This window comes from Clupea harengus, chromosome 8, assembly GCF_900700415.2.
Source record: "Clupea harengus chromosome 8, Ch_v2.0.2, whole genome shotgun sequence".
NCBI lineage: Eukaryota > Metazoa > Chordata > Actinopteri > Clupeiformes > Clupeidae > Clupea > Clupea harengus.
Window position 1 is genome coordinate 7,852,072 of NC_045159.1, and position 13,169 is coordinate 7,865,240.

General features: G+C 48.5%; 1 protein-coding gene across 1 annotated transcript in view; it reads left to right on the forward strand.

Moving 5' to 3' along the window:
- The window catches only part of LOC105907404 (protocadherin-16-like), a 94,549-nt gene that overhangs the window by 72,450 nt on the left and 8,930 nt on the right, over positions 1-13,169 (forward strand). Inside the window, exons 3-13 of the mRNA XM_012835723.3 lie at positions 1,575-1,763; positions 2,576-2,807; positions 2,960-3,196; positions 3,679-4,728; positions 5,221-5,408; positions 5,511-5,607; positions 5,773-5,930; positions 7,591-8,440; positions 9,904-10,143; positions 10,968-11,093; positions 11,623-11,832. Of these exons, the coding sequence (XP_012691177.2) occupies positions 1,575-1,763; positions 2,576-2,807; positions 2,960-3,196; positions 3,679-4,728; positions 5,221-5,408; positions 5,511-5,607; positions 5,773-5,930; positions 7,591-8,440; positions 9,904-10,143; positions 10,968-11,093; positions 11,623-11,832 (3,577 nt within the window). The remainder of the gene's footprint in view (positions 1-1,574; positions 1,764-2,575; positions 2,808-2,959; positions 3,197-3,678; positions 4,729-5,220; positions 5,409-5,510; positions 5,608-5,772; positions 5,931-7,590; positions 8,441-9,903; positions 10,144-10,967; positions 11,094-11,622; positions 11,833-13,169) is intronic.

Consider the following 13,169-nt stretch of genomic DNA (forward strand, 5'->3'; position numbering starts at 1 on the left):
GACTCCAGAGGGTGTGGCCGCACGGGCAGCTCACCACTGTACATGGGAGCTGAAATGAACTGTCGTTTCCTTTCCATTTTGCTTAATGTTGAGTTCCATTTGGCGGCTGCTTTGCCCTGATCCTCCACGATAATGGCAGGCCCTTTCAACGTCTCTTTTATTCCGTTCGGACAATAAAGCTTTAGAGTCAGCAGTCATCTCCTCCGAAGAGTCCAGGATAACATTGCGAGAACCACCCTTCCCTTTCAGCGGAGACTGTCACTCCAAACTTAGCTTTCAAAATGTCATGTCTATCAATGCTTAAGATCTGTTAATGGTTTATAAATGGCTTGCCAAAAGCCATTGCTTTTGTTCTTTGTTTTTTGTTGCGTTTCTTTTTTGAATATCATAAGTGTATCGTTGCAGCCTTGTCTCATTGCCAGTGCATTAGGGAGGCAGAGTGCCTAGACAAACGACTGGTTTTGTGATTTGTGGAACAGAGAAGGACAGGCATCCAAACTGTTCTCTGTTTATCATGGCCTGCTCAAACCACTACGCTGATAGAATGTATATGTACATATATATGTGTGTGTGTGTGTGTGTGTGTGTTGGGGGTGGGTTGGGGTTTGTGTGTGAGGGGGTACATCTCTGTGTCACTGCACAGCTCTGCCTGCTTCTGTCCTTATTTGACCATAAGCTGAAAACCAGAGCCGTCCCAGACTTTGTTTCTGTGAGCGAGTGTCCGTGGTACACAATGCCAAAAGCAGCTGACATATTGCCTGTACCTCGTCTCCCCGCGGCACGCTATGGACCAGCATCTTCTCTCCATTACTCATCTCCATTCCCCCCTTGTCCAGCAGAAAGAAGTCTCTCTTTCTTTCTCTCTCTCTCTCTCTCTCACTCTCTCTCTCTGTCTCTCTCTCTTTCTCTGTGCCGTGGCCAGGTGCCCGCTCATTTATAAGAGCAGTCAGGGATCTGTGAAGAGCATCCAGCTCCAGCATCGTTTCGACGCCCACTCACCCTCCCGGGGTCCGCACTGAGAGTGGTGCCCAGGGCAGAGTGTGTCACTCACTGGAATCCACTCACACGGGCGTTAACCATCTCATTAAAGACAGAGAAAGAGAAACAGCAGGAGACAGAGAGAGACAGAGAGAGAGATGGTGCTTAGGGACAGGGATTGAAAAAAAAAATGAAATATTGATATAAGTTGAGAAAGAGATGAGTCAGAGAGAGAGAGAGACAGACCCAGATGGATGGTGAGGAAAGCGAGATTAAGAGATAGAAGGGGGAGAAAGAGAGTGAGAGAGAAGGAAGGAGAGAGAGAGAGAAGCTGGGGGAGGTGATGTCTGTGGTGGGGAAATGCTGATGGGGTGAAACTAGAGGCCCTGAGGCATCGATGATGTCACTGAGCAGATATCAGGCCCATCTTGCTTTCATTAGCTGAGGTTTGAGGGCTTTTTTTGGTGATAAGAGGGTGTCAGACAGATGCTATCGCCTCACTGAACGTCCTGCGCTCACACTAAAACATCATCAAATATCACTCAAAGGAACAAACGTTAATGGAGCGTCCCTTTCCCTTCTCTGTGTCATCACAGGTCACGGCCACCGACGGAGATCGAGGGTCATTCGGTGCCATCGCGTACTCGATCGGGTCGGGAGTGGGCAGCACCGTGCCGAGCCAGTTCACCATCCATAAGGAGACGGGTCAGATCTGCACCGGCGAGAGCGTGGACCGGGACGAGGGAGCAGACAGCTATGACTTCACCGTCACCGCAGTGGACGGGGTGAGAGAGCAGAGGAGGTTCAGATGATGTTAAAGATAATGTTTGTTTTTCATTATGCAGGTAACCATGATCTATAACCCATGGGTTTCTTTGTTTGAGAGGTCCAATTGCAATGAACCAGCTGGTGAATGGACGTAAGGAGAGCAAAAGATGACCTTTGCTGGTATTTTAGCTATACATGGCTGCAAAAGCATGCATAGATGAAACATGCGTGCACACACACACACACACACACACACACACACACACACACACACACACCGCCTACCATCCCCCATCCCAGTGTGGAGATCCACTGACCACTGGCTATTGTTACTGCTTGCACCAATGCTCCAGGGTGCTTCAAATGAAAAGGCAATGAAACAAAGTGTCCCAAGGGTGCACACACACGCATATAGACTGCCACCCCCCCACCCCCCCCGACACACACACACTTCCCGGCCGCATGGCAGCAGCTGGTGAATGTTCTCTTTGTTTTCCATCTGGGTTATTAATGGCATCATAATGCTGTGTGTGCAAATGTTGTATAAACAAAACAAACAATTCAGCCTATATCTCTGACTTTTTCTCACGATCATCCATGATTTACATCTGCACAAATGAAGGTGCTCCGAATTTGTGTCTTTTGTCAGACTACAAAAGAAAGAATTGGTTTGGTAATTTCCAAATGAAAAACTAGGGCATAACATAACTAGGAACGTTATTGGTTGTCCATTCCATGCACAGATACTGCACTGTTCACACCCACACTGCACAGCCGCACACAAAGAGTTACATTTTTAGTAAGAAGTGTCGTGTGTTTGTTCCACTAGGGTGGTCTGAGTTCAGTTGCCCACGTGAGGGTGGCACTGGAGGACATCAACGACAACAGGCCCACCTTCTACCCCCTGCAGTACGCGGTCAGCCTGAGCACCCAGAGTGCCCCAGGCACCTCAGTCATCAAGGTAACGGCCAGTGACCCTGATGCTGGAGAGAACGGGAGGGTGACCTATCGCACTGTACCAGGCGGAGGCTCGGGATTCTTCACTCTCAACAAAGACACAGGTCTGTGTGTGTGTGTGTGTGTGTGTGTGTGTGTGTGTGTGTGTGTGTGTGTGTGTTTGTGTGTATGATATGTTTCTAATCAGTGCGGTTATCGAGCACTTTTATCAGTGATCTAGTGCGATCAGCTTTTCCTCTCTCCACTTGTCCCCTAGGTGTGATTTCTTTGTCACGCTCTCTCCACGGCAAAGCCAACACCGTCATCTCCATGGTGATCTCCGGGAAGGACGGTGGTGGGCTCACGGCGCCAGTCAATGCCAGGGTCAACATCAGCGTGGTGGAGGGCTCGGTGGCGCCCCCTGTGTTTGAGCAGGCTCAGTACTTCTTCACGGTGTCGGAGGACGTGCTCCGCGGGACCGAGGTCGGCGTGGTGCACGCCAGCAGTAGGACCGGTGAGCCTCTGCCAAATCACACATACTCTCTCTCTCTATTTAGTCCTGGCTCGTAAGATGTTTCCCACTGTATGTGGGAAATTTCCTTAAAAAAATCACTCACATAGCTCCTTCATGTATAGTCACACAATACCGCCTAATCCTGGGATTCAAATGTAGACATTGCTGTCAATCAGAGATACTGATATAGGGGGCTTAGTGTCCTTATGCAGCATGTTCCCACCATCCAGGGGCCAGTTGTACAAACAGGGAACCAGCTGTAGTTTATATCAGCACAGTTCATATCCATGTAAATTCCTTTCCACAACTCTGTTGATACAGTCATTTTTATCAAACGTTAATGGCACTTATTTGCTGAGAAATGAAGGGCTAAAAATGATTTAGAATTTACCTCACAGTGCTGTGAACTGAGATGCCCTCTCTCTTTCCGTCTTTTTCCCGCTTCTTTCCTCTCTTCGTGTCTCTTCTCTTCTCTTCTGTAGGTGTTTCTAAAGATATTTTCTACACAATCTCTGCCGGCGACCCTGACGGCTACTTTACGGTGGACTCTGAGACAGGCGCCCTGAGGACCAGCCTCCCCCTAGACCACGAGGCCTGCTCCTCCCTCAACCTGGAGGTGCAGGCGCACACTGGCTCCCCGCCTGCCTTCGGCCACGCGCGGGTGCGCATTACCATCGCCGACGTCAATGACAACCCGCCCGCCTTCCTCCCCTCCTCCTCCGAATCTCTACTCCTTCCCGAGGCCACCAAGATGGGCACGGTGGTGTACCGTGTCCAGGCCGAGGACCGCGACTCGGGCCCCAACGGCCAGCTGAGCTTCGACCTGGTGTCCGCCGGCGGCCAGCGCACGTTTGGCGTGGAGAGGAGCAGCGGCGACGTGCGCCTCATCGGCGCCCTGTCGTACGAGAGCGCCCCGCGCTACGACCTGCAGGTGGTGGCCAAGGACAGCGGCGCCCCGCAACTGAGCGCCACCTTCACCCTGGTGGTGCACGTGCAGGCGGAGAATGACCAGGGCCCCGTGTTCGACACACTCAACTACCGCGTGGAGCTGAAGGAGGGCACGGCGCTCAACACCCGCGTCCTCCAGGTGCGTGCCCGACACAGGGACGGTGGCAGCAATGGAGCAGCGGCCTCAGGAGGCTCGGCAACATCAGCCCCGCTGTCCTATCACCTGCAACCAGATGGCGACTCGGCCGGCTTTGGCATCCTGCCCGACAGCGGCTGGCTGTTTGTGAAGAGTGCTCTGGACCGTGAGGCGAAGGACATCTACCTGCTCACCGTGCTGGCCACCTCCGGCAGTGGGCACCTGAAGAAAACGGGCAGCGCCACTGTGAGGGTGTCGGTCACCGATGAGAACGACAACTCCCCCAGGCTCTCCCAAGAACGCGTCTTCCTAGCCGTGCGAGAGAACCTTCCGGAAGGGACGGGCTTTGGGAGAGTCGCCGCCACGGACCGCGATGCTGGCCTCAACAGCCGTCTGACCTACCGCCTCCTCCACAGCGACAGGCATTTCCAGATCAACTCCCAGACAGGTGAGAAGCTTCCCCTTTAGATTTTTTTTTTCGGTTTGTGGGAATCTAAAAGAAACAAGTGAACAGGTGGTTGATTTCTAATTAAAATCCTTAAATCCTTTACTTGGAAAGTCGCACAATGCGCTCAGCGGGCCTGTTGTAATTGTTAAGAGAGAACGCAGGAAAGCCATGCTTTGCTGTGATGAAGCCTTGGCTCTGACTTCAGGCACTGGCAGGGACACTATGTTCCTGCCGCACTAGTTGGACTGGATGTGTGTGTGATTAAAGGCCCCAATTTGTAGCAGAAATGACAGAACCTCTCACTGTATTTATATTACAAATATCACACTGTCTATGATTTTTCTTTCCTTTCATTTTCTCACAACCCCCTTTACCCTTTCCCCCCTTCTCTTCTTCTTTTGTTCTATTTCCTTCCGTGCTCCCTCTAATCTCTCTCTCTCTCCATCTCTTCATCTTCATCTTTCTCTATCACAATCTATCTCTGCCTCACAGGAGAGATCAGTACTCGTACAGAGCTGGATCGAGAGCATCAGTCCAGCTACCAGGTAGTGGTGGTAGTGCAAGATGGTGGCACCCCACCACGCAGCGCTACCGGCACAGCCCACATCACAGTTTTGGATGACAACGATAACGCCCCAGCGTTTTCCCACACACAGCCTGGCAAAGAGACATTAATTCAGGTGTGATGATCAATGCTCCACACCTTCTCCATGTTCATTTGTTCGGCATGACCTTTTCTGTAACTGTAATACTGACTGTGGCTACTTCCCCTTGTGTCTCAGGTTACGGAAGGTGTCCCACCTGGTACTCTACTCGGAACCATTCAAGCCAAGGATCTTGATGAGGGGGAGAATGGCACCATATTCTACTCCCTTTCAGGTTGGCCACCATACACATGCTCATTTAGATCCAAACCACTCATCCACAGTCATTTTAATTGTACTTGACTTCTTAACACTATTTATTTATTTGTTCCTATGTATTTCTGTCCTATTTCTCTCTCTCTCTCTGTGTGTGTGTGTGTGTGTGTGTGTGTGTGTGTAGGTGTGAGAGCTGAGCGTTTTTCTCTGAACCCGAACACGGGGGAGCTGCGCTCAGCCTCCCCTCTCAGGTCCTCGGAGAAAGCAGAGTACACGCTCACTGTGTCTGCCTCTGACCGTGGATCACCTCCTATGAGCTCCAGCAACACGCTACGCATACAGGTGAATATGTCTGTCCATTCACACATACACACACACACACACACACACACACACACACACACACACACACACACACACACACACACACACACACACACACACATACACACACACACACACACACACACCTGCTGAACATTCCCATACAGTCACAATATCTTGTTCTCCCACTCAGCTACTACCATGGTCATACTTACTTTGCACATGTATTTTACATTTCTGAACTTCTGTTCACTAACTCATTCCAGAGCTTGTGCCTCAGGCGCACAGAGGTTATTCAAGCACAGCATTAGGTCTGTAAGATATCGTTGAATGTGATATTGAGCTCATGAAAGTGCATATTTCTGTATACTGCAGCAGTAATATCAGAAGGATGATATACAACACCCTGAGCTGACTTGGACCTGTCAGAAATAGACTTTGAGATATGTTGGGGTTTTTTGTCTGAGAGAGAGAAAAAAATGACTGTAACTCTAGAATTTTAGAAAGACCCAATGTGCTTTCCATAGCATAATACACCCTCAACCTTCCTTTTTTTCCCTGCCGAGGTGCTTTCAAAGAGGAACAGGACGCTAATTGTAGACAGAACAGATGCCTCCGATTTCCCTGTGCTGTGGTTGTGTGACTCTCAGATTAGCGGAGGGGGAAAAGCACCTTGGGATCAAACGCTCCCAGATGGGCTGTGATGAGGCCCAGCTGCAGCGCCCTCTGATCACACAGAGAGAGACGCACACACACCCCGCACACCCTGCCACCACTCCCCGACACGGTAGCGCACCCGGGGAGACTCTCTCCGGCAAACGATAACGTTTTTACGATAACAACGCCGAGATCATATTTCGCGTTGTATTTTTTCGCTTGGGCAAGGCACCTCACTGATGATGATATGTCGTGGGATCTTTATGTGTGGTGGTGATTGTGAATGGGACATGTGAAGAGATTTCTGTGGGTGAATATTTTACTGCTCCTTGCAGTAACACCCGAGATGTTGCAGCATGCTAATTTATGGGACAATTAATGCAGATCAAAGAGTGCAGGGCTCAACTTGTCATGGGCCAGTCATGGGAAGAGACTGGGAGGAAATGACCTCATGCTGCTTTCATGTATCTGACATTTTAATTGCACCCAAATTGGTTTAAGTTAAACAGCCCATGTATGTTGTGCTTGGAGTGATATTTGAGCTATCTGAAGAAATACCTCATATCTCATGCAGTACGAGAGAAATGCAAAGACAAATCGCTGTGCAACTATTCAGCTATTTGCAACTTATCATGTGTCAAACATATTGTTTCAGAGAACTTGGGTTGACTTCATTTTTGGTAAAGCGCTCACTGGAAATCTGATGATTATTATCAGGATTGTCGTCCCAGGGTCTATGAAAAGAGTCGAAATGTTTGTGAATCTGATTTGTTTCTTACCATTCACTCATCTTTGATCTGTTTGCCCTGCTGTCATTTTACCAGGGTGAAGTGTGTCTCCATGCATTTGTTCCCCATCTGTCTTCAGATACTGAAGCCTATTATTAACATGCTTTCCATGGTGTGGAAAACATCAAAGTGCATGATGGGAAATGTATTATTTCAGTGAATGTTTGATGTCTTTTATTTGTTTAAACATTTGTCACTTCTAATCCCGACACTCGTTGTTATTCTCTCAACAGGTTCAGAGTTCTGTCAGGGCTTCTCCCAAACCCAACACTCTGTCTATGACAATAAACTCTGTCGAGGGGGCCAAACCTGGCACTGTCATTGGCTCGGTGAGATCACATGACCAGCGGGACATTTCGCTTGACGGACAGGTAACTTACGTGGTGGTGGGCGGCAGCGATGAGGACGGCACGTTCATGTTGGACCGTCTCACGGGGGAACTCTATCTGGCTCGCGAACTGGATTACGAGAAGGGAGCGCAATACACCCTTCAGATTGAAGTTGACGACTTCTCCATGGCCTACCCTAGCACCCACATGGTGCAGCTGAACATTAATGTTCAGGACAGCAATAACCATGCACCCCACTTCCCCGAGGACCCCGTCACCATCGTCATCCCCGAGAACACCCCGTCCGGCTCTTCCATTTACACCTTCCAGGCCACCGACCGCGATGGCAGCGGCCCCAACAGCGAAGTGCGCTACTCCATCGAAAAGTGCTGGCCCGACAACCCCGACCTCCTGAGCCTCGATCCCATCACTGGGGTGCTCACCCTGGGCCAGGAGCTGGACCACGAGGCCACCTCCTCTCTCTTCCTGGTGGTACGGGCCACGGACTCCTGCCTGGACCCCAGCCAGAGGCTGTGGGGAGCGGTGACGGCACGCATCTACGTGACGGACGAAAACGACAACGCGCCTGTCTTCAGCTCGCCCACCGCTGTGAGTGTCATGGAGGACCAGCCGGTGGGTTTCGTGGTGCTGTACGTTATGGCCCGTGACGCAGACCAGGGGGAGAACGGACGCGTGTCCTACCGGATCCAGACCGGCAACACCGCTGGCAGATTTAGCCTCAACCCCAACACTGGTAAGAGGTGGTCTAAAGGATCTAACACCCTCACCTCCTGCTCCTACTAACTCCTTAACTCCACATCTGTTTGGTGTGCTTTATTATTTTTCAGCAGTCCAGGTCGATTTGCTTTGCATGAAAGAGTAATTTTCATGAAAGCTTTACATTCATGGGAGTGCGGGTTTTATTTGAGTTGGATATACTTGGCGCCCCTTTGATTTGATGAATAACGTCCATTAGCGTAAAATTTCCCCATCATCAAAGTGTGGTAATATAGACCAACTTAATGCACACCCTGAATTGGACTGAAATGGCAAAGACACTTAATCCGTTTTCCAGCTGGGGAAAGCTTTTTATTCCATTAATGTCAAATGGTTCACAAATGAATGCTTTTTGATTTTAAAAAAATTCTGCTTTAAATCACAGTCGTGTGCTATCTAGCGCAGGACCGTGTGTCAGGATTTAGATGCTGTGTTAGACCAGTGTGGGTTATAATGGACTGATACTGACCAGACACTGGGGAGTATTTTTTTAGTGTTTTGTAGGTGGTGGTCTGGCAAGAGGGCTTTTTTGCCATTAAGCGCAAAAGCAGAGCCTTCTGAGTGGGGGGAGCGGAAGCTAACCCAAACAGCAGCGTGAAGTGTTTAAGGCTGAAGTGTGTCGGGTGAATTATAAATAAAAACGAGGCCCAATGTGCAGACGTCTCCCGTAAGCAAACAGCTCTGCATCATCACGTGGGTGCTTCTGTTTAAACTCTTAGAAACTCTTACCTCAGTTCAACCTAACTGTCAGATGAGCTACAAAAATGGTGTTTTAGTAGGATGAAAGTGTTTAGTAAGGCACAGTGCTTAACATTTACTATTCTTGGCCACATCATTTTATGCGTGAGGAAAATGCTATCTGAAAATGTCATCGGGGGGGGGGGCTTTGAATGTTTGTGTAGTAATGGTTTGTGTGGTGCACACAGTGGCTGATGTGTTTGTGATAGGGGGGTTGTGTTTATCTCAGCTCTATTGCGTAGATGTTTGTTGGTCGGCTAGAAATGAGTGTGTTTACTGCCACTCTCCTTGTATGGAAAAATAGAAGTCAGAGCCAAACGTTTTTACAGCTCCCTAAAGCATGCAACTCCTGAAGCTCTCACAAGTAGTGTGAACATCTCAGCGTGTGTTTGTTTGTGTGTGTGTGTGTGTGTGTGTGCATGTGTGTTAATATGCACTTGTGTGTCCCTGGCAATATGTGTATTGTGTGGATGTTCATTATTCCACACAAAACTCGATCTTGCAATGCGAGCCACAGCTTCAGTTTACACCTCCCTGCAGATGTGGGAGCTGGTTTAAGTTGTTTCTTTACATGCATTGACCTTTCTCTTGGCTTCCGCTGATATACCACACGAAAATCTCTTTTTATGACGCTTTTTATGAGCAATTTTTCTTCTCACTCCCTACCCTTCTCCCTTTATTTTTTCTTTTCCTCCAACCCAGGTTCACTCTCCATTCTCAAGGCCCTGGATCGGGAGGAGCAGGACACCTTTAACCTGACCATCGTCGCAGAAGATCACGGAACTCCCCAGCACTCCACCACACAGGTGCTCTCGGTCCAGGTGATCGACGTGAACGACGAGGCTCCGCGGTTCGAGAAGAGCCGGTTTGAGGCACTGATCCAGGAGAACGAGGAGCCAGGAAGCACCGTCCTCACCGTGTCCGCCACCGACCGCGACCAAGGTGAACTCAATGTCCCCTGACAACATCTGACGTGGCCTTGAATTTACTCGTACTCGAGGAAACATTTCTGCTGCATTCAGTCATGTCTTGTTGAGCTGCTGAAACTATCCAGATTTACGGTTGAGTTCACACTACTCTCTGATTCTGTGCTGGCGTGTTTGGAGGGAATAATGTCATGCAGCGCTGCCTCATTGTAAGACGGCAGTGTTTGTTTTTAATCAAACACTGAAAAGGGGGTGTGGGTTGCATTCTGACATTCTGAGTCAGGAGAATATGAAACAGGGCGATTATAAACTCCCTGTCCAGGAACTATTAGTGAAGTAAGGACGTACTGTTGCCAAAGCCCTTCTCACTTCGCATGCGATCGGGCAAACGGATGCCAAGGACAGAGGAGAGAGAAGGAGAGAGAAGGACGGAGACAAAGGGAAAGAGCAAGTGCTCAGCGCACTGAGCTGTTAATGAAACATATGGGATATTTAATGTCTTTAGGAAAAAAACAACATGGGGCAACACATGTTTTAATGGTCCATATCTTTAAATGTTGGTAGACCATCGACAGTATAAAAATACATCTATATATCTTAATGAATATGGAGTATTTATTGGCTTTCAGAAATGCATTTAGTTTACAAGTTAATATGAAATTAGATTTTTTTTTTTTTCAGGTTTTAGATTTTAGTTGACTACACAAAGTCAAAAGTCTATTTGCTTGAACAAAAGTCTTCAACCTCAACGACAAAATCCTTTTGACTGTATCTGATTCAGGTCAACATCAGCACCTGGTGGGCGTTCACTTGATAATCTATCCATTTTGTTTTTCTCAGGGCCAAATGGACATGTAACTTATGGGGGACTGTCTGAAGAAGGGTTCGCCATAGACCCAGTGACAGGAGTCATCACAGTCACCAAAGCCCTGGACAGAGAACTGCAGGACCACTACACTCTGACAGGTACACTCCCACTCTCACCCACCCACTCTTATCAACAAGGCCCGGGACCCCCACCTGACCTGGACTCTTATCCCACCCCCACACCCTAAGTCTGTGTTACATTAACACACATTACATTGCACATTGCTCATCCACATTGCACTCCTGTTTTGCTTTTTGCACTCTACTTTCCACTTTTTTTTATAATCATTGTTTATATATTTGTATCGTATATATTGTGTTTTTTGGTTCTTATGTGTAGTACTTTTCTTATGTGTAGTACTTATTTGTGATTTTATGTTATGTGTAGTACTTATTGTGTTTCTATGTTTTTATGTTTTATGTTTACTTGCACCTTCACACCAGAAAAAATTCCAAGTAGGTGTAAACCTACTTGGCAATAAATCCCATTCTGATTCTGATTCTGATTCTCTACAGTAAAGCAGTACAGCATTGCAGCTTGGCAACTGTTTCCAACATTTTCCAATTACTTACCTCGACACACCTTCTCACACCTGTTTTTTATCTAACCGATCATGTATCGCTGCAGTCTACGCCAAGGACGGTGGCATGCCGCCAAACTTTGCCACGGCCACGGTGCACATCTCGGTGCTGGATGAGAATGACAACGCCCCAGTGTTTGGACGGCCCCAGTACAGCCTGGAGGTGCCAGAGAACCAGGCACCCGTGGAGCTGTGCGTCCTCCGGGCCACGGACCAGGACTCAGGGGAGGCAGGAGCGCTGGAGTACAGGATCATAGGTACAGTAGTCATTGGCCTGAGAGCATTGGCTGGTTATTGCTGAGAGCTAATGTTTGTATTGTGGTGGGGTGGGGTCATCATACGTCTTCTCTTTCCAGTATACTCTTTACTGTTGCACTTTGATCCGTTTTTCCTTAATGTTTTTGGGCAGGGTAACACAGAATCATAGGTAGAGTACAGTATCTGTTGCTGTCGGAGTTGTGGTGGGTTTACCATTGCCTTGTGCTCTCCCTCTAGAATAGAGTGCACTTTCATTAGTATTCCCTAACAGTTTTTGCCACGCTGTTGTAAACCTCCAGGGTGTGTCAGGGGAGGCGAGGAGAGTAGGAGCCAAAGACAGAGCAGACTGGAGTGAAGGGTGAATAAAGTTCTGACCAGGCAACGGCAAAAACGCTTTGGCAGACACTGTAATCCTCAGATAGTCCAGAGGCAGAGAAACAGACAGGCAGGCAGACGGGGAGGAACCAAGAACAGTTGTCAAAAAAGGCAGGCAATGGTCATAACACAGGCAGCCAATGAAACAGGAAGAGGCACAAGCAGGATATAGATCACAAAACATACCGGGGTCAAGGGTCAAAATCAGAAAACAGACCAACAGGGCAGAAGTTCCAAACACAAAGGATGACACAGTTACACAGTAAAAAAACTAAGCAAAAACAAGATGGAGTCCAGGCAGGTAATAACCATGTCGAACCACAAACATGGCTTGAGAGTATCAAAACAGCAAGGCTTGGTGTGGTTAAGAGCAGTTCCTAATGAGCCGAAACAGGAAACCGGTGAGTCCAGAGTGGCAGGTGAAGACCAGGTGCAGACCAGGAGTGGAACCCAGAGCGTAGACACTGGCAGGAGGCAGAAGGTAAAATAGGACCAAGAACAGGAAGTGCTGGGCAGGACCGTGATAAAGTGACCTAACAATAGATGTTTTTCCCCACATCCTCTGTGAGTAAGACTGGATTCCTCATTAGTGCAAATAATCTGACAACTTGTGTAGAGCATCAGGTGTGATCTCACGAGTGATGCTCACATGGGAACATGGGAGTGGGACTCAGAAGTATGAGCTGACAATGTATCTAAAGCTCAGTGGCTTACTCAGGAAATATTCAAATCTCACTGTCACCAGATCTGATGCTGTGTGTGTATGTTTCTGTGTGTGTGTGTGTGTGTGCACAGGGGTGTGGGTGATCATGCAGGCTTGTGTGTGTGTGTGTGTGTGGGGGGGGGGGGGGGGGGGTGGTGACAGTAACAGCAGGAGTCTGTATGTGTGTGAAGAATTTAGATTTCCTTGCACTCGTCACTTGGGAGTTTGACCTGATTGCAGTGACTTCTTCAAAGAAAC